This window comes from Bos mutus, chromosome 7, assembly GCF_027580195.1.
Source record: "Bos mutus isolate GX-2022 chromosome 7, NWIPB_WYAK_1.1, whole genome shotgun sequence".
In the NCBI taxonomy this organism is placed as follows: Eukaryota; Metazoa; Chordata; class Mammalia; order Artiodactyla; family Bovidae; genus Bos; species Bos mutus.
Window position 1 is genome coordinate 41,690,023 of NC_091623.1, and position 22,435 is coordinate 41,712,457.

Sequence of the window (22,435 nt, forward strand, 5' to 3'; positions counted from 1 at the left end):
GTCTTCACCGTCTCAGTAAATGGCAGTATCATTCTTCACCAGGCAGTCACCCTTCACACTAAGGTAGTCGTGAGATGCCCAGGTTTCTGTTAGATGAAGAAGATAAAGGAATAATCAGACTTGGCCAAAGTTCGGAGATAATAGCTTCATGTAGGAAAACCTCAATATTTTATGTGTCTCACATTTGGTTTATGCATTTCAAGTAGCAAATCTTGGCTTTCAAATCATTGTAGGCTAAAACTGTCATTCTTGACTTTAACAAAGCTCCTGTTGTCAAGTCATTTCACCAAGCATGTTAGTGCCAACATGTACTTGTTGATATGTCTGAAAACAGGATGCTAAATTAAGCAGAAACTGTGCAGAAAAGAGTTGGGAAAAGTTAAAGATATTTTTATGCTTATTTCCCATTAATAATTTGTATTTTGTCTCTTTTCACAAAGAGTCTGAAGAGCACAGTTCTGTACTTCACATCATGTTCTCTGGTCATTGTTAAAACCAAAAATGAGCCTAAAAAGTCAAAGAAATAACAGAGACAAAATAAGACTTATGATCTGCATCCCTGCAAAGAAGATAAGATGAGACTGAGCGTTTTATGTGGAGATGCTGCTTTACTTGACTGACTCCTAGAAGAAGCAGAGCAGGAACCAACTTGTCCAGAGTATTGGGAGTTCCGGAATCTGGATCTCGACCCCGTCTGAGATGGGAGGGTCAAGGCCAGAGATATCTGGGGTGCGGTTACTCCCCTTTTCCAGTTACTTCACCCTTGTGTCTCTATCCATTATGTTCATGTGCAGAAACTGGTGTTCCTTTTTCTTCCTCCTTAATTCTTCAGTACTTTCTTCTTCACTTATTTTTCAATTCTTCCTTCTTTTTCCCCTTGGCCTTCCAAATCCCAGTATAGGAGTATATTTGCTGTGTGTCTCAGTGCAGGGCCCATGTTTGGTCAGCTGTTCCGATGGTGGAGCCTCCTCCTCTGATGTTACTCTGGAACTGTACCTCTTACCCATTTCTCTCTCTCCCTCCATGGAGGCGAAAAGCAAAGTTGGGATTTCTTTCAATATTGAGGAATCTTGATTTCCATGAAGTTTTAAAACTGTACAAATGATTTTATGATGATGGAAAGATGTATTTCTTTGACTGTTTAAGATAGTTCAGATAGTTCAGGTCAGTTCAGTTCAGTTCAGTCATTCAGTCATGTCCAGCTCTTTGCGGTCATCACATGGGGAAGCTAAAACAAGGCTTTGCATGTGCCCAAGCCATCTAAGATTATCAGTGTCACATTGGCAGCTAGTAAATTGCACAAAGAATGTAAATGGAAGAAAAGCTCTTTCTGATGGGCAGTAAAATACAGTAAATTGGGCAAGCAGCTCTGGCCCCACTGCAGTCAGTCTGATTTTCCTGTGATGGATTAACACTCAGAAGTCACCGTGACTGGGCCGAACGCCCTTGGGCCTCCCAGATCCCTTGTGCCAAACTGTCTTCAAACCAGGGAGGGCTGGACTGCCCACCAGCTGCACGCACAGAGGCCCACCTAGACACACACTTTAACTTTCTGACTCCTCCAGCCACTTCTAAATCCGAATGAGATATGACACCTGATGAAGAGCAATACGGCATCACGAGTGCCTGCCCGAGACTACAGATGGAACCCAGAGGTATACAGAATTAACGCCTTGGGGCCAAAACTGGCCAGTGGGAAACAGGAGGAAGTTCCTCTCTCCCCACCGTCCCCTGAGCTTCAAGGCGACCACTCCTCTGGGGAAGGACTGTTAGGGAAGGCAGATGGGTGCAGCCGCCCCGTGACCTGTGAGTCCTTGCAGCTCAGTGCAGCAGTGGCTGACCGTGCTCTGTCGTCTCTTACCTCGCTGCACTTCCCTTTTTCCTCACTCTCACTGCTTTGGGGGTGCACATTCCAAATAAAAGCCTGAATGTTAATCCTCACCTTATGTTTGTTCTCTGGGAAGCTAAAGTTAGAATTTTCTTGTGTATTTAATTTTTGTGTATATACGTAATGTGTATTTTTATAATAGAAAATTGTTGGCAATTAAAACCTATCTTTCTCCAAGTTATTTTGTACATAGTGAAGGTATGTTGTGTGGGTTTTCAGATTAAAAACTCAAGAGTGAACCATGATTGGACAAAACTCCTGTATAACAGTGTTGTTGTTGATTTGTTAAAGCCATCTGTGGATGCTTCTGAAAGATGCAAATTATGGGGGCTCTTGAAGCTAATCTCAAGTGGCAGTACTGACTGTTCAGGTAGCTGCCCACTTTTGTGGCTTGCTTGACAGTTGTGTTCTTGGAAACAGCACTGGCTCTGAATGGCCGTGCCAGCGCTCAGACCCTCTCCTAACCCGCCCTCCTCCTATTCCTGACCGCACTGCGTCCGCACTGCTGTGCACGGGCTGCCTCTGGTGCGAGCGGGCACTGCCCTCTGGCTGTGGTATGTGGGCCGCTCATCATGGGGGCCTCTCTGGTTGCAGACCCCGGGCTCTGGGCAGGTGGGCTCAGTGGTTGGGGCCGTGGACTCTGCTGCCCTGCAGCACGTGGGGCAGGGGATGAGCCGTACCCCCTGTGCTGGCACCTGGGAAGGCCCTGCCCAGGTGTTTGGAAGGGAAGTCAGAAATGAGAAGGCAGCAATATCATCTGGAACAGGAGACACACTGGGGAGACGTCAGGTGAAACGGCTGTCAGGATGCACCCCGTGTGGCCGCCCAGCCGCGGCACCTTCGGGGGAACCACCCCTACGGTTTAGCTGCCTGGGGGCCTCTAGACTGTGTTTTGAAAAGGTGACAAGTGACTCTCAGCTAATCTCTGTGGGAAAGATGTTCTGACCTCGATTGCTTTGTCCTTGGCTTCTCAGCCGTTTGACTGTCTCCTGTCTTGTTTGCTTCTCCCTTTCAGCTTCTTTCCTGCTGGATTCCTCAGTTGTCCTCACCTTGGCCTTAGTCCAGGCTTCTCACTCGGTTTACTCTCTGGACTGATGACTTTACACACCCCAGTTTTCTCTAGCTTCCTCTTTCTAGGATTCTTCCTGGCCTCCACTTGAGTCATGACCTGCATTCAGTCTGGGCTGCAGCATTCAGGCGAGCAGGGAGGAGACGGTGTTCACATCCTTCTTTCATTTCAATTATTACTACAGTTTTTTTTTCTAGTTTCTGCTTTCAGATGTGTAATGTTAAGGTTTCTGGAGTAGTGGTTCTCAAACTTGTGGGCTGTAGAAGCCTTTTCTGCTCTCTAACTCACTGAGAATCCCAAATAGCTATACACATTTACTGACACAATGGGAAAGAACCCACCTGCAGTGTGGGAGACTCAGGAGATGTGGGTTTGACCCCCTGGAGGAGGAAATGACAACGCACTCCAGTATTCTTGCCTGGAAAATGCATGGATGGAGGAGGCTGGTGGGCTGCAGTCCCCGGGTGACAAAAGAGTCAGACATGACTGAGCAACCGAGCACACACACACACATCTACTGTATTAGAGACGGAGAGTCTCTATAAGAGATGAAAGAACTTTAAGTAGTAACTAAAGCTATAAGAGTAATAAATCCAGTTCTAGCATATTTTAACATAAATAATATTTACAGTGAAAAATAAGTTTATTTTCCAAAAGATGAAAATACTTAGAAGAGTGGCATTATTTTGTAAATCTCTTTATTATCTGGCTCAATAGAAGACAGTTTAATTCTCAACTGCTTCTGCACTCAATTTGTTTTGTTTCAAGTATAGAAAAAAATATCTAGTCTCACCCAGATGTGTAGTTTGAAAAGGGCAAGTCTTTTATATACCTTGAAAAGAGTCTTAGGGACCCAGAAGGGTCCTCCAATCATACTTTGAGAGCTACTAATCTTAAGTATAGTGGGAAAATAATGACCCTTTGCAAAATTAACTTTAAAGAAAATTAATTCTGAATTAAAAACAAACAACTACATTAGAAGAATGTTATTCCAAATAATCTAATCTGTTATGAATATTTCCAGAGTTTAGGTAATTTTCAAAGAACTAATTTTTGAAGGCATCCCAACATTTAATGTGTTGACATAACATGATAAAACCACCACAGTATTGTAAAATAATTAGCCTCCAACTAAAATAAATTAATTAAAATAAATAGATTTGCTTAAAATTCACATTGGTATTAAAAGATTTTACTATATCATGTGAAAAAAGTTAAAGGATATCTCTGATACTTATTTGAAATGGATCAAAAATTATGAAAACAAGGAAGAAAACCTTGTATTATGTGAACACTAAATGTGTAATAAGAAAAATAGGTTCGATTGTTAACAAATCTTAATTTAGAGACACATGTTCTGAAACTTTTTTAAACATCACACAGTAATGAAAAGAAAATATATATATATATATATATATATATATTTGTATTAGTGAGGAAATTCAGTTTGTCCTATGGAGAAGATAGTGATTAAAAAAATCAATATTCATTGGATGAATTCTTCCTGTGTGAGACATCTAAAATCGTCAGACTCAGAAGCAGAGAGCAGGCTTGTGCTTCCTAGGGATGGGTGAGGAGTGGGTGGGGAGTTGTTGCTCAGTGGGTATCAGGTTATACAAGGTCAGTAAGGTCCAGAGAGCTACTCTAAACACAGCGCCTATAGTTAACAGTAAGGTATTGTTCGCTTAAAAATTTGTCAAGAGGGTAGATTTCACATTGAGCATTCTTAACGCCCCCCACACACACAACAAAGGGACATGGGAAACTTCTGGAGGTGATGGATGTATTTATTACCTTGATCATGGTGATGGGAACTTGTGTCCAGATTCACCACATTGTATACATTGATTATGTGTGGGTTTTTGTATATCAATTATGCCTTAGCAAAGCTAGAAAAAATGTTAAATTTTTAAAATAATTAAAAAATTATCATGTATATGGAGATTTTCCTCAATAGCATCTGCAGAGCTGAAATGGAGTGTGAGCCAAGAGCTCTTCGGAAGAAATCTGTCAGTGTCTGCCTGCTTTAGCAATGCCTCTCTCTGTCAGAGATCTCCCATCTGATGCAAGTAGGATGTCTTTTGTTCAATAGCAAATTTTCATGAAATACATGATTTTTTTCACTAGGTAAAAGAACTCGTATAGCATTTTCCTCTAACACCACATCACCCCCAAACCGTGCTGTCTACATGCCATGGGTCGGGCTCCCAGGTCACCGAGTGGCCACCAGCAGCCCACACACATCACAGTAGCATCGCCTGTGCACACTCAAGCAAGACTTTCTTCACTTTATTTTAACAATAGTGTGACTTTTAATGGCTAATAACTTCAGCCCACTGAGTGATAGCAATATTTTGACTCATAGAAAAATAATTCTCCATTGAACAATGAAATTTTTAAAACAAAACTTGTTTACAGCTTATGTTCTTCTTATGGCATCTTATAGAGGAGTTTTATGCCCAAAATTAGATTATAATCTTCCTCTGAAAAAGATCGTTTTTATCTGTTTTTTTTTTTTTTCATATGCCTGGCATTGTTTAATAGGAACCTGAGTACATACAAAGCTGTATTAAACCCTTACTATGTGGCATGCATTCATTACATATACATTCACGAGAGGTCCTTGACTCCCCTGGTTCCAAGGAGCACGTTTTCTTTTTTTCAAATGGCTCAGATTTGTAAACTTTCCTCTGCCTGAGATATTTGGAGAATGTGATGAAAGCTGTATACCCTCTTCCATCCCAGAAAACACATAGGTCTGAGGAACTGCTTTATCCAAACCTGTACTCCAGTCTTGCATATAGAGTCGCTATTTCCTTAGACCCCCTACTTTCCTTCAGCTTCCATCACTAGGCATCAAGCAGCTCCAGCTAGTTTCAGTAGAAGAGGAGACTCAGTAGCTTACACAGTGAGAAAGCTCAGAGGGCAGACTCGCTTGTGGGCAACTGAACCCAGTGGGTCACACTGTCAGCAGTACCCACTCTTCCTCTTTAGCAGCGTCGGCTCTGTTTTCAGGGACGTGGTCTCCAAACGGCATCAGTAACAGTCCCTGGTAGTGGCAGACTCCATCCTCTTTTTCTCTCCCAATTTCAGAGGAAAAGAGAACGCTTTGTTGATTATTTGAGTAAAATGTCGGGGGAGGCCTGACTGTGATGACTTGATCTGTTGATTCTCTGACTCAGTCACTTTGGCTGGAGAGCGAGTCTTCTGACTGGTCAGGCCGGGTTATACACTCACTTCTGTGGGAAACAAGCAAGTGAAGTGACTGACAGCTCCAATGCATTTGAATCAAGGCTTTTAAAAGAAAGGAAGAGAAAGAGGAGGAATAGGTTGAGAAGCACTTGTGCCTGAGTGGTGATAGGGATGACTTTTGACAGCAGAGGAGCCACGTAAAGGATCTGATGAGTTGTGACCCTTATTAGCGAGTTCCCTTCATGTCTGAAGCAGAGGGGAAAGACATGCAGCTGGGCAGAAAGGGAAGAAGGTAACATATAAGAAAAAAGCTTAGGAATTCACCTCTGCCATTGACCTGATTCATCCAGGTGGTTATTGCTATTTCTGATTCTCTGCTACAATGAAGAGATTCTAAGGTGGGAGTATCTTTCATTTTCTCTCATTTTGCCTTTTAGGTGGACAAAAAAATCGTAAGAACTGAGATAGGAGTTCTTCTTCGCCTCTCACACCCAAACATTGTAAGTGGTTTTTAGCCTACTATTTCAAATAATCTGCAAAGTAGCCGAAAGAGATTTTTGCTCTTTGCTGTCCATTCTGATGATAAGAGCTCCTTCTCTCAGCACTAGTAAGTAGCCACCTTGGCCTAATTCTTGTCCTTATCTGATCTTGTCTTTCAGTTCTTTAACTGAATAAATCTTGAGAATAATACCCCTTGAAAGAGTTTCAAAATGGGCAGACCAGCAATATATACCATCGTTATTTTCATGCATAAAAGGATAACTGAAATTGGAGAGCTTTTTTTCACTCTGATAAAACACAGGCTTTTTCCTTTTGTGTGCCTATCTTATTAATACGCCATTACTGAAAATGCCTGTGAAGAAAATGCTTTGCTTTCCAAAGTCATTTGAGTCTCCTGTGAGAGAGTATTTGCTTCAGAAATAATGCAAAGATTAAAATAAATAACGTGCTTGAATGGGGAAAATAAAACGTGCTCTGAAGCTCTGCTCTAGGCTATATCCAGATAAAGGCACCAAGGGAAAGAAGGGCTGGGGGAAGCTTCCTTAAGCCAGTGAAATGAAAAGAACAAAATCATTTTCTGGGCCATAACTTGTTTTTATAAAGTGAGCCAGTTACTTAAAATATTTTATTCATTTCACTGAGAAATTTGTGGTGTCTCAGAGGATGACCGGCATGCTTCGGCTCAAGGCAAAGTGCTTACAAGTTGTTTATTAGTTAGCAATTCAGTCAGAAAACTTGAATATGCTGGTCTAAACAAATATTTTTCTTACGAGAAATCAGAAGGTAGGCAGTTGTTAGCAAATAGCTCCTCAGTGATGTCATCCAAGACCCATCCATTGGTTCTCCCATCTTTTGTCCTTTTTCCTGATCCCAACTTGGGATCTAACCCACCCCTCCCCCCGCCCCCTGCATTGGAAGCATGGAGTCTCAGCCACTGTGCTGTGTGTGCTTAGTCACAGTCGTGTGTGACTCTGTGACCCCGTGGACTGTAGCCTGCCAGGCTCCTCCAGGGGATCTTTCCAACCCAAGGATCCAACCCAGGTCTTCCTCATTGCAGGCGGATTCTTACCATCTGACCCACCAGGGAAGCCCAAGAATACTGGAGTGGGTAGCCTATCCCTTCTCCAGAGTTTCTTCCCAACCCAGGAATCGAACTGGGTCTCCTGCATTGCAGGCAGGTTCTTTACCAGCTGAGCTCTCAGGGAGGCCCCTTAGCCACTGTACCCCTAGGGGGCTCCCGCTTTCCCGTCTTCAGGGAGCAGCTTTCACCTCCATGTTTCTCCCTCGTGGCCCTAAAATGGCTGCTGTACAGTCTTCACAAGTCTCCAGGTCTGTGTTCAAGGCAGAAGGGAGCGGAAAGGTTTAACCAGCAGAGTCTGATGAGAAGCATAAATGCTTTTCCAAAATTTCCAGTTGCAGAATTCTCTTCAGATTTTACTGGCCAAAGCTGGTCACACAATCACCCTAACCTGCACGAAGACTGGAAAATTAAGGACCTGGGTTATCATAAATGGCTTAGATTAACCATAATCCATAATTTGAGACTAGGTACCTTGCTTCCCTAAACAAGAGTTCTGTTTGCAGTAAAGTAGGGAGAGAAGGGCTTTGGGTAAGCAATTAACAAAATTTGCCATATACAGTCACCACTTTACATTATCTATCTTATTTCTTTCAAAGAGAAGTCAATATGAAATTTTCCTCAAATATATATGCCAGTCCTGGTCACTTGATTCTCAGAAGGAAAGTATCCAAAATTGGATGGATTATCTGAATATCATGAAAACCCTGTTATGATCAGTCAAATCACTATCTCTGTTACTTTTCTGAGTGTTCTTTTATCTACCAGCAACTCTTTAGCTGTTAAGGGATTCCCTTTCTGTGCTGATAGAATTTAACCTGGTCCATTCTGTCTCAGACCCCTAATTGAAGTCCTGTTCTGAGAAAAAGAAACATTCGCATCTCTACCAGTCATGATGGTTTCAAATGGTTTAGGAAGTTTTGTTTGCCTCTGGTTTGTTTTTTTTAATTCAGTTGAAATTCAAACATTTGGATGATTTGGCAAAATTTAGGAAGCACTTCTAGGGCAGCTATCTTTAGCTATCAAAAGGGGAAATATAAAAGTTCAAAAGGATCTTTGAACACATGAGGTGACTGATAAAAAACAACCAGAGAGTGACAGATGACTGCCTGCGACTAGAATAAGGAGCTGTCGTAACCATAGTTTTAACGATTTCCTGAGGATGAAAATAAAAAATTTGTGATTTTTTATATCTTTTCCCAGATAAAACTTAAAGAAATATTTGAAACCCCTACAGAAATCAGTCTGGTCTTAGAACTCGTCACAGGAGGAGAGCTGTTTGACAGGTGAGTGGGTCCTGGAAGTGTAGCTACAGTACAGTTTTGCATCCAATCACAAAAAAATAACTGAAGGGAAATTTCTCCTGAAATTCTTCATAATGACATGTTATACCGGTTAATAACTTCTACTAAGATAAATATTTGATAAGATGTGGGTAAATGAAAATTTGGGATGCTTAGTGAATGAAAAAAAAACATTGTGCTATTTACTTTTGCAAACATCTACTTTCTACATACAAAACAATTTCTAAAGTCATACTAAATCTAAGCTCAACAGTAAGATTCAAGAGGATATTTTGTGAGAAAGTATTTGATGAAAATTATAGATAGTTAAGCGTGTATTATAATAGTATTCTTTGTTATGATCCAAAGCTCATGAAAATCGATTCTCTCCAAATGATTGTTTCTGGGCCTACTTTCTTTATAGGCTCTTTAAAGAGTTCCAAGTTGCAGAGAAAAATATGTTCTATTATATCCAATTATAGCCAATTTTAGTTGTCTGTTCATACATTCATCACTCAAAGCAGAGCTTTGAGGGTGCAGGGAGTATGTCTGGAAATCTGGTAGAGCATAATACAGACACGTTATTTGTGCAAGTTTTAAGTTTGTGCATGCTTTAAGTTTCCATAGCTCTCCCACCCTCCTCGTCTTCTCAGAATTCCCTCTTTGCCCTGATGTGGTCTTGGGAGCTCTTTGCTGTGCTGATCAGGGTAACTAAACAAAAATTAATTTGGAAGAAGACAAAGGAACTGAGTAGGCTTATATTAGAAATGGTAAGAAACTGCAGTTTCTGTGATGTAAACATCTTATTGGTTGAAGAATGGGTAAAGAGATATGTGGACTGAAGGCAGAAGAGAGGGTGAGGACCACTGATGTAGCCTGAACGCCTGGAGCACAGTAAATTCTCAGTAAATAGTTGCTTCATGGGTGAGTGCGTGAGCAGCTGCTGCAGTGAGTGGCCTCAGAGGAGAAAGATGCCTAGGGGAAGCAGGCTTAGAATGTGCCGGAGAAAGGCATGCCCTCCCTTCCCCCCTCCCCAGGTCCACCCAGTTAAATTTGCTGCCTCTTCAAGAACTTGCAGAAGTCTTCAAAGTTGTCACTTTGAAGACTGAAAGTAGTTGTTCAGTCACTAAGTCCTGTCCAACTCTTTATGACCCCACAGAGCCCACCAGGCTCCTCTGTCCATGGGATTCTCCGGGCAAGAATACTGGAGTGGGTTGCCATTTCCTTCTCCAGGGGATCTTCCTGATGCAGGGTTCCAACCATGTCTCCTGCATTGGCAGGCAGGTTCTTTACCACTGAACCACCTGGGAAGCTCCATTTTCAAAGGTCTGTCTGCTTTTAATGTTACACAGTGCAGATTTTGACCTTCAGATCGGAAGGAGCAAAATGGCCTTGATTGGAGCCACATATATATCTTCAACAGATAGATAATTTTGTTCAGATGTATATTAAAGTTTCCTTAGAACAGGTTATGTGAATAACCAGATTTTAAAAATTATAGCATTTACACTGTGTTCATTCTTTATAGATAAATGAATCACCTGAGATACGTAAGCATAGGTAGCCTCAACATATACTTATTGTGGGATTTGGTTCATAGCCAATTGGACTCATGTTGTAAATCCTGACTTAAGGAACAAATGACTGACTCAAAGTGGTTTGCTTAACTTCTCCGAACCTCAGAACAAATTTGAAGCTGTTGTGTGATGCTAAGGAAGCCAGGACACTCTGATCTGCTCTAAGGACAGCTTTGTCTTAAAACCATTGCATTCCCTTGTGCTTAGTCAAGACTCCTCTGGACTAGTTCCTTTGAATGTTGCCTAAATTTGTCCATAGTTGTCCTTTTTCAGCGCTTCTTAGCTTACTCTTTCATGGACATATTCCTTCTTCAGGTACATTAATAGGGTCAGATTATAGTTAGATCCTGCTGGCTCTGGAGTCGTGAAGTCTCCCTAAGGAAGACTGACACATTTCTCTGCTAATTGTGGTCTACCAGAGAAAAACCTCCCGTTCTTTGTAAATAATTCCAGGACAGGAATTTTCACAATTAAGTAAATAGTATTTGCTCTGTACCTTCTTACCTCTGTTTGTTTCAGTCATTTTGGAAATAGGAGTCTCTTTTCCCTTCTCCCCAGCCTTTCTGGGTCTCTCATCTTGTAGTCAAGTTGATTTTTATGGGATAGAATTAATTCAGCTATAGATAAGAATGAAAAACTAAATGTCAATAAATTTCATTTATAATGATAAATATTCAAATTTAGCAGAGGACATCTAAAGAATGGTAGACAGCCAATAAAGCACTCAACTAACTACTCTATGAACTCTTAGTGGTCGTAGATGATAGACTTTTCCCCCGAAAATGTTGTCCACATGTCTGTTGCCATATCTGAGATAAATGTGGTTTCTCCATTAAGTTACTTAATTCTACAGTTATCTTTAAATTTGGGTCAAACTGAAAATATATCCTGCATTATTATCCACTTACTGCTTGCTTTCCTGAGAGATCAAAATCATAATATGGTCTCTTTTTCCTGTACTTAGGTCAAAACCCAAATTTATTTAATTGTAATAACATAAATTCATTCCTGGTCTAATGATGACTCTAATAATATATAACGAATGAACTAATGGAGCAATTGATGAAGAGATAATTATGTTAGCCCATTATTGTCAAATGGTGTATGACTATATTTTATTAGCAAAAGATCTATGTTGCTGCTAAAAACCTAAACCTGGTAAGTATAAATGAAATCTGCTATTTTCATGTAGCATATGAATAGTAAATTGCAAGGGACAATGGATTACAGTTTTTGGAATAAAATCAGTGATATTTTGTGCCCAAGGAAATTCCCCCCAAAAATCTGCACAAAATTACAATATCATGAAAAAAATCTCCACAACATTTTCTTCTCCGTCTTTCTCAATCTGGTTACAATTCTTATAAATTTATTGAACTTTTCAAGTGGATAAGGTATGAGATAACTTAAGAGTAAATTTCCAGTTTTTTTTTTCCAGAAAATGATTGTATTATAAGGCAACTAATTCAGCAGTATCTTTCTGGTCTTCTAATTAAAATTTTTTAACTTTTTGCTTTTCTTTTCCTGATTTTTGTCTAACTCTAGTATCAGAATATCTTGTGAATTTTTTAATTTGTCTTTTTTCTGCTTTCTCCTTGTGTTTTTGCTTGCCAGGTTATGCTTGTTCACATGTCAAACATTACTTATAAAAGGTTTTAGAATTTAAGGCTTTAAATGCTGTTGCCTGGAAAAAGCAAATTTTATTTTGCTCCAGTAGGCAGTTAAGGTAAGGAACAGATCACTGTAATCTAATCAGGCATTGGACTGATTCAAAGCTGGGTTTCCTGAAAGCAAATCTATTTCTTGTCAGCTCTTATAGGTTTTGCCCTTTCAGATCAGATCAGATCAGTCGCTCAGTCGTGTCCGACTCTTTGCGACCCCGTGAACCGCAGCACGCCAGGCCTTCCTGTCCATCACCAACTCCTGGAGTTCACTCAGACTCACGTCCATCGAGTCAGTGATGCCATCCAGCCATCTCAACCTTTGTCGTCCCCTTCTCCTCCTGCCCCCAATCCCTCCCAGCATCAGAGGTTTTTCCAATGAGTCAACTCTTCGCATGAGATGGCCAAAGTATTGGAGTTTCAGCTTTAGCATCATTCCTTCCAAAGAAATCCCAGGGCTAATGTCCTTCAGAATTGACTGGTTGGATCTCCTTGCAGCCAGGGGATTTTTGCCAAGGATCCCCTTCCTTGGCAGATCCTAAACGCCAGCTTCTGTTCCCTCTACCATATAAGGTGGCCTGTCAGCTGCTGATTTAGAATTCGTTAATGCCTTTAAAGAAAAAGCATAAGCATCAGATATCAGGTTTGCTTTTCTTTATTTTTCATCTCTTCTAGAGCTTGGCTTCTAAAGCCTTTACTTCCTTGGTAGCTCTGTGGTGTCTTCAAGTATACTTTATATTTTATTTAGCTGGTTTTCATTTTTTTTTACCTGTATACTTGTCCACCCCACCACTACTGAGAGCAAAAATTCAGTACATATGGTTTAAAAGTTCTTTCACAGACAGCAGTGTGTCTTCCTCTTTTATGTCAACCCTTGGGACAAGCAGGATGAAAAGCACTGTCCCACTCTGCAGATGTGGAACCTGAGGATGGAAAATGGTCTTCCCCACATAGGCAGTCGGTCTGTCTTCTGGTCCAACTCTTCCTCCCTATATGGCCTCATTGTCTTTCTTTTTAAATCCAGTTAGGCTGCAGTCCATGGGGTCGATAGGAGTCAGACACGACTAAGCGACTTCACTTTCACTTTTCACTTTCATGCATCGGAGAAGGAAATGGCAAGCCACTCCAGTGTTCTTGCCTGGAGAATCCCAGGGACGGGGGAGCCTGGTGGACTGCAGTCTATGAGGTCACACAGAGTCAGACACAACTGAAGCGACTTAGCAGCAGCAGCAGCAGCCCCTTTCAAATTATTTATAAGAGAATAAACTGCTGTTTGTTTTGTTTAAGGAGAATCCCTGATGTATTGCTTGAAAAGTGAAAGTGAAGTCGTTCAGTCGTATCTGACTCTTTGCAACCCCACTGACTGTAGCCTACCAGGCTCCTCCATCCATGGAATTTTCCAGGCAAGAATACTGGAGTGGGTTGCCATTTCCTTCTCCAGGGGATCTTCCCAAACCAGGGATTCAACCCGGGTCTCCCGCGTTGCAGGCAGACACGTTACTGTATGAGCCACAGGGAAGCCACTTGGCCTTGTATTGCTTAGTCCTGTGCAAAAAAGTATTTAAGTTACTCATCTTTCAGGTTTTTCTAAGGCATTATTATTCTCATTTTTTTTTTTAAGACCACAAACTGTAGAAATTGATAAGTCATACAGTCAGGCCTGAAACTCACTACAAACTTTTTTTTTTTTTCATTTCCCCCAACTGAAAATATTCTCTTGCAAGAAAATAATCAGTTGTCAATATGCAGGAGAAGTAGTGGTTATATTTGGAGATTATGCATGTAGCTCCTTAACTACCTGACAGAGTCCTAGTATTTCAGTCCTGATAGTCATTTCTACTTCAGCATTCCTGGGTCTCTGCTCTTGGTGGAAATAAATGGAATTGTCAGGATACAGTTATTAGGAAAGAATCCTAGAAATGGAAATTAGGGCTTTTCTCCAGTCTTCATGGAGTTGTGTCATGGTTGGTTTTATGGTTAACCAAACTCAGAACACATCTGAATTTGTGCAGACTGTTGTGTCAAAAAATTGTCATTAATGTTGAAATGAAGATATGTAAAATCTTACTGTCTAAAAGGATAATTAGTCACTATAATGAGGGCCATTTTTGAATGCCTTTTAGAGTCCTGGCAGTGACAAAGCATTTTACTAACCATGATCTCATTTAATTCTCAACAGCAACACATATAAAACTTAGGCCTTGATATGTACATATTTTGTAGACCAGATAACTTGAGGATCAGAGAGGTCCATTAACCATTAGGTCACTCAGTTTACAGTGGATCTAATAACAACAGCAATAATTAAATGGAACTGAACTCTAGTATGTCAGATTCCAATGTATATGATTTTTTTAACACACCATACTGCTGCTATGTAAGCAGATGCTAATATTCTTAATATTTAAAAATGAAACTTCAAATTAGTGACATAACATTTTATTCTGCTTAAGTGTGGCTTAACTTAAACATTAATATGTGTATATATAAATACATATTCTCTTTATGTAGTTTTATCTGTCTACATATAAACAAAACGTGCTTTGATTTGGAGTGGATTTAAAGTCTACTTTTTCAGAAGCTTGACTATAAAGGGAAAAATAAGTGAGGCAGAGAAAGGGGTGCAGGGTAAATGGAGGCTTAGTCACTGTTTTAAACTGGCCCACTGGTAACACATTAATTTGCTGAAGGAAGGAGCCTACTGGATAGGGAAGCAGAAGAGATCTGAGAGGGACTTTTATTTGGAACATCCCGGAGATGACCCTGAGGGAATAAGATCAGAGTCACATAAAAGGGTTGTTTTAGAAAAAGTTTCTCTCCTTCTCAGAAGCGTAAAGAGTCAAGCTGCAGAAGGGTCAAAGGACCTAGAATAGTCACAGCAGAAAGGAAGAGGAACACACAGGACTTACTACCGGGGTGGGGTTGTGACTCAGGCCTATTTACACGCTAACATATTAGTCTGGTGCACTTCCGCGAGTGCTGGGGAGAGGGGTGGGACGCCTGAGCGGAGCCCCCTGGGCAGTGCAGCAGGCTCAGATGGGCGCCTGTAGGCGGAGGAGAGTGCGTTCCAGGAGCCGATGTGACATGAGTTCATAAGCAGAAAATGAAGAAGGAAAGTGAACCGAGGAATAGCATTCAACCACGAAAAGCAGTGTTTCTTTGGTATATACTGTGTATGTCTCTCTTCCGATGTCCTTTTGAGCCTTCAGTTTCTCTGCCATTGCAGTAGACTCCTACTGGCGTTAGTTTCACTTTTGGCCATCCGTCCATCCGTCAGTGGTTAAGGCACGGCTTTGATCCCAGCTTAGGGGCTAGAGCCAGACATCCTGGAATGTGAAGTCAAGTGGGCCTTAGAAAGCATCACTACGAACAAAGCTAGTGGAGGTGATTGAATTCAAGTTGAGCTATTCCAAATCCTGAAAGATGATGCTGTGAAAGTGCTGCACTCAATATGCCAGCAAATTTGGAAAACTCAGCAGTGGCCACAGGACTGGAAAAGGTCAGTTTTCATTCCAATCCCAAAGAAAGGCAATGCCAAAGAATGCTCAAACTACCGCACAATTGCACTGATCTCACACGCTAGTAAAGTAATTCTCAGAATTCTCCAAGCCAGGCTTTAGCAATATGTAATCCGTGAACTTCCAGATGTCCCAGCTGGTTTTAGAAAAGGCAGAGGAACCAGAGATCAAATTGTCAACATCCGCTGGATCATGGAAAAAGCAAGAGAGTTCCAGAAAAGCATCTATTTCTGCTTTATTGACTATGCCAAAGCCTTTGACTGTGTGGATCACAATCAACTGTGGAAAATTCTGAAAGAGATGGGAATACCAGACCACCTGACCTGCCTCTTGAGAAATTGGTATGCAGGTCAGGAAGCAACAGTTAGAACTGGACATGGGACAACAGACTGGTTCCAAATACGTCAAGGCTGTATATTGTCACCCTGCTTATTTAACTTATATGCAGAGTACATCATGAGAAACGCTGGACTGGAAGAAACACAAGCTGGAATCAAGATTGCCAGGAGAAATCTCAATAACCTCAGATATGCAGATGACACCACCCTTATGGCAGAAAGTGAAGAGGAAATAAAAAGCCTCTTGATGAAAGTGAAAGTGGAGAGTGAAAAGGTTGGCTTAAAGCTCAACATTCAGAAAACAAAGATCATGGCATCCGGTCCCATCACTTCATGGGAAATAGATGGGGAAACAGTGGAAACAGTGTCAGACTTTATTTTTCTGGGCTCCAAAATCACTGCAGATGGTGACTGCAGCCATGAAATTAAAAGACGCTTACTCCTTGGAAGGAAAGTTATGACCAACCTAGATAGCATATTCAAAAGCAGAGACATTACTTTGCCAACAAAGGTTCGTCTAGTCAAGGCTATGGTTTTTCCAGTGGTCATGTATGGATGTGAGAGTTGGACTATGAAGAGGGCTGAGTGCCGAAGAATTAATGTTTTTGAATTGTGGTGTTGGAGAAGACTCTTGAGAGTCCCTTGGACTGCAAGGAGATCCAATCAGTCCATTCTGAAGGAGATCAGCCCTGGGATTTCTTTGGAGGGAATGATGCTAAGGCTGAAACTCCAATACTTTGGCCACCTCACGTGAAGAGTTGACTCATTGGAAAAGACTCTGATGCTGGGAGGGATTCGGGGCAGGAGGAGAAGGGGACAACAGAGGATGAGATGGCTGGATGGCATCACCGACTCGATGGACATGAGTCTGAGTGAACTCCAGGAGTTGCTGATGGACAGGGAGGCCTGGTGTGCTGCGATTCATGAGGTCGCAAAGAGTCGGACACGACTGAGTGACTGATCTGATCTGATCTGATCTAGCCCAGAAGGCTACTTGCTACTTTCAGTTCTTTGAAACATGACCAGAAACCCCCTCATAGTCAGGCCTCATCCTGCTGTGTCAGGTTCACCACCTGCTTTATTCTCTTCTCAGGCCATTGGGTCACAGAGAGTCGGACACAACTGAGTGACTGACAGAAGCACACACACACACGCCCACCTTGTTAACCAGAGGAATTTTTCGTCCTTCTCAAGGAGCTCACAGTCTAAAAGAGAGAAAATAAAACTAATATGGACCCAAATATTATTTGTAATACTACCAATACCTCCAAAAATGTGTACTGGAGCTTATAGAGACAACCATACTATCACAAGTTTTAAAAAAATAAAGGAGGGCAAGAGATAAAAAAACAATGATAAGCATCAGTAGTACAGAGAAAACCTATCACAAAATACTTTGCATTTACTACAGAATGGTCACAAATTTGGGTGTAAGGATTCATAAATGCTATAACTGGGGCATAAACACAGTCCATTGGTTACAAATTAAGGGGGTCTTCTATGCCAGAAATGACTTCAGGGAGCTAATAAAGCCTTTTGAGCTGAATCTTAAGTAGGAAATAGGAAATCAGCAGGTGAAGGGCAGAGAGATGGGAGAGGGATGTCCAGTGCAGAGCATGCTGGGTGGGGATCCATCTTGGGAATTATTCTAGACAGCAAAGCAGTTCCTGTATACCTGTCAGATGGATGATTGAATAAACTCTATGCTCTTGGGCTATTTATATAGCTTTGGGTCAGGCTTTTGATTTGTAATATGAGAGTTGCATTGGGAATCCCTTAGACCCATTTCCAGATCTGCAATTTGATTTGGCCTCTTCTTTCTATGCTGTCAGCTCCTTTGCCAGCACCCACAGTGATCCATGGTTCCCTCACTCTCTTGCTCAGTTCAGTTCAGTTGCTCAGTCATGTCCGACTCTTTGCGACCCCATGAACCGCAGCACGCCAGGCCTCCCTGTCCATCACCAACTCCCGGAGTTCACTCAAACTCATGTCCATTGAGTCGGTGATGTCATCCAGCCATCTCATCCTCTGTCGTCCCCTTCTCCTCTTACCCCCAATCCCTCCCAGCATCAGAGTCTTTTCCAATGAGTCAACTCTTCGCATGAGGTGGCCAAAGCACTGGAGTTTTAGCTTTAGCATCGTTCCTTCCAAAGAAATCCCAGGGCTGACCTCCTTCAGAATGGACTGGTTGGATCTGCTTGCAGTCCAAGGGACTCTGAAGAGTCTTCTCCAACATCACAGTTCAAAAGCATCAATTCTTCGGCGCTCAGCCTTCTTCACAGTCCAACTCTCACATTCATACATGACCACTGGAAAAACCATAGCCTTGACTAGACGGACCTTTGTTGGCAAAGTAATGTCTCTGCTTTTCAATAAGCTATCTAGGTTGGTCATAACTTTCCTTCCAAGGAGTAAGCGTCTTTTAATTTCATGGCTGCAGTCACCATCTGCAGTGACTTTGGAGCCCAGAAAAATAAAGTCTGACACTGTTTCCACTGTTTCCCCATCTATTTCCCATGAAGTGATGGGACCGGATGCCATGATCTTCGTTTTCTGAATGTTGAGTTTTAAGCCAACCTTTTCATTCTCCACTTTCACTTTCATCAAGAGGCTCTTTAGTTCCTCTTCACTTTCTGCCATAAGGGTGGTGTCATCTGCATATCTGAGGTTATTGAGATTTCTCCTGGCAATCTTGATTCCAGCTTGTGTTTCTTCCAGTCCAGCATTTCTCATGATGTACTCTGCATATAAGTTAAACAAGCAGGGTGACAATATACAGCCTTGACATACTCCTTTTCCTGTTTGGAACCAATCTGTTGTTCCATGTCCAGTTCTAACTGTTGCTTCCTGACCTGCATACCAATTTCTCAAGAGGCAGGTCAGGTGGTCTGGTATTCCCATCTCTTTCAGAATTTTCCACAGTTGATTGTGATCCACACAGTCAAAGGCTTTGGCATAGTCAATAAAGCAGAAATAGATGTTTTTCTGGAACTCTCTTGCTTTTTCCATGATCCAGCGGATGTTGGCAATTTGATCTCTGGTTCCTCTGCCTTTTCTAAAACTAGCTTGAACATCTGGAAGGTCATGGTTCACGTATTGCTGAAGCCTGGCTTAGAGAATTTTGAGCATGACTTTACTAGCGTGTGAGATGAGTGCAATCGTGCAGTAGTCTGATCATTCTTTGGCATTGCCTTTCTTTGGGATTGGAATGAAAACTGACCTTTTCCAGTCCTGTGGCCACTGCTGAGTTTTCCAAATTAGCTGGCATATTGAGTACAGCACTTTCACAGCATCATCTTTCAGGATTTGAAATAGCTCAACTGGAATTCTATCACCTCCACTAGCTTTGTTCATAGTGATGCTTTCTAAGGCCCACTTGACTTCACATTCCAAACCACTTCAGTATTCTTGCCTTGAGAACCCCATGAACAGTATGAAAAGGCAAAATGATAGGATAGTGAAAGAGGAACTCCCCAGGTCAGTAGGTACCCAATATGCTACTGGAGATCAGTGGAGAAATAACTCCAGAAAGAATGAAGGGATGGAGCCAAAGCAAAAACAATACCCAGTTGTGGATGTGACTGGTGTTAAAAGCAAGGTCCGATGCTGTAAAGAGCAATATTGCATAGGAACCTGGAATGTCAGGTCCATGAATCAAGGCAAATTGGAAGTGGTCAAACAAGTGATGGCAAGAGTGAACGTCGACATTCTAGAAATCAATGAACTAAAATGGACTGGAGTGGATGAATTTAACTCAGATGACCATTATATCTACTACTGCAGACAGGAATCCCTTAGAAGAAATGGAGTAGCCATCATGGTCAACAAAAGAGTCCGAAATGCACTACTTGGATGCAATCTCAAAAACGACAGAATGATCTCTGTTTGTTTCCAAGGCGAACCATTCAGTATCACAGTAATCCAAGTCTATGCCCCAACCAGTAATACTGAAGAAGCTGAAGTTGAATGGTTCTATGAAGACCTACAAGACCTTTTAGAACTAACACCCAAAAAAGATGTCCTTTTCATTGTAGGGGACTGGAATGCAAAAGTAGGAAGTCAAGAAACACCTGGGGTAACAGGCAAATTTGGCCTTAGAGTAAGAAATGAAGCAGGGCAAAGACTAATAGCATTTTGTCAAGAAAATGCACTGGTCATAGCAAACACCCTCTTCCAACAACACAAGACTCTACACATGGACATCACCAGATGGTCAACACCGAAATCAGATTTATTATATTCTTTACAGACAAAGATGGAGAAGCTCTATACAGTCAGCAAAAACAAGACCAGAAGCTGACTGTGGCTCAGATCATGAACTCCTTATTGCCAAATTCAGACTGAAATTGAAGAAAGTAGGGAAAACCACTAGACCATTCAGGTATGACCTAAATCAAATCCCTTATGATTATACAGTGGAAGTGAGAAATAGATTTAAGGGACTAGATCTGATAGATAGAGTGCCTGATGAACTATGGACTGAGGTTCGTGACTCTCTCCCTAGCTTACAAATTTAATGGATGCTGGTAATACCCTGTGAAACTGTTTATTTAAGCATGTGAATTTAATACTCTTTGGGATAGTTCTTAGAAGAAGCAACAATATAGACAAAAATACCGTGAATGAAATAAGAAAAAGCATGAATGAAGCTTAGGAGTGGTAGATTTACACAAGGTACAGCGGAATTCATTTAAGTATAATTTTGTGTATTGCATCATGAATGTGTCCAGGCAGCCCTCAGGACTTGATTTCTGAAGCACATCACTCGGGGCTTTTCACCCTGTGTATTTGATCTTCAGTGCCCATCCTCTCCAGGCCAGTGTGTTTCTCACATAAACCTACAGTCATCTAAAAACATCTCCATTTAAGAAAAAGCTGCCATTGGTGGGACGAGCAGTTGGGCTCCTAATCTTTGTGCCAGGAAGTCTGAGGGCCTCAGGATCTGATCAGATTAGAGCTTTTCAGCTGCGTTGCTTGTGCTCACTTCTGGGCTGGAGATGAACTCAATTCAATTTGCAGCAATTAAGATGACAGGAGCAAATGTACAGAAGTCATATTTTAAAGCAGATCCATAGCGAGAAAGAGGTATCGCCTGTGTTTTCTCATTCTGCATTTAAAATGATGAGAAGATGAGCAGCCCTAGCCATGGGGAAGAAGAACATGTGTTTCAGGAGAAAACAGTGGATGTTGGAAGCATGGCCTTGGAGTTAGAGGCCTGTGGAGGCCATGGGGTGTGGGCCTGGGGGAGACACGGTGCCTCTTTCCCAGAGATCCCTGTGCCCAGGCCCATCGGTGGCTGGGAGGCCTGTAGGAACGGGGACCCCAGGGCAGCCTTTTGGGTTGGCGTTGTGATTAAAATCCTAGGAGAGATTTTAGTTTTAGCAATTGACAATGGAACAACAGGAAATTGTGCAGCGTAGATATAAACTACTTGGTCCTGGACCTTTGAAAATGATCTGAAGTCACTAGTATATTTTGTATAAAGCTACAAACTCTTCCTACCATTGTGTAGGTGACAAATCATGGTAGTATTTGCATTGCCCATGACTTCATCACTCATAGAAATCACAGATATTGTTGTGTTATATTAGCTGTTCCAGAGATCTCGAAACTGTTTATACTCATCAATTTTTTGAAGCTGTGAATTAAGGTTTGCCACTGGACCTTGTTATCTAACTCAGTAGGTCTTATTATTCTACCACATATCCAAAATGTATTTGACAAGCATAATTCATTATAATTAGTTTCCTTTATAACCCATGTAGTTTAATTATATTTTTTAAAACATTCTAAAAACAGTCCAGTAGGCTCTCCCAGACTGCCAGAGGAGGCTGTGGCATACTGCCCTCTGTTCTGTGGTTTGTGCCAGGCAGTTCATTTACACAGGCCACTCTGGCCAGTGCTTAATTAGTGAATCTGAAACCATGTTTTGAGGTTGTTGGTTTAGTCGCTAAGTTGTGTCCAACTCTTGCAACCCCATGGACTGGAAACCTACCAGGCTCCTCTGTCCATGGGACGCTCCAGGTAAAAGTACTGGAGTGGGTTGCCATTTCCTTCTCCAGGGAATCTTCCTAACCCAGGAATCGAACCTGCATCTCCTGCATTGCAGGCAGATTCTTTACTGACCAAGCTACCAATGAAGCCCTGGTTTTGAGCTTAGTGCCTGGAAAGCTATCTTATGCTTTTGCACTATTTCAGAGTTATTTTTATGATGGCATTCAGTTGTTTTTTGAGCAGCTAGTTATCTAGACCTTTTGTCTAATAGCACATGGTTATAATGAGGTATCAAAGTTCTGATTAAAACTAGAGTTAGGCTCTCTTGTGTAGCTT

At 41.6% G+C, this 22,435-nt stretch overlaps 1 protein-coding gene across 2 annotated transcripts in view; it reads left to right on the top strand.

The window, feature by feature from the left end:
- CAMK4 (calcium/calmodulin dependent protein kinase IV) overlaps nucleotides 1-22,435 on the top strand; it is a 264,681-nt gene that overhangs the window by 146,201 nt on the left and 96,045 nt on the right. For both annotated transcript variants that reach the window (XM_070373210.1, XM_070373211.1), the window contains exons 3-4: nucleotides 6,587-6,649; nucleotides 8,932-9,014. In XM_070373210.1, the coding sequence (XP_070229311.1) occupies nucleotides 6,587-6,649; nucleotides 8,932-9,014 (146 nt within the window). The remainder of the gene's footprint in view (nucleotides 1-6,586; nucleotides 6,650-8,931; nucleotides 9,015-22,435) is intronic.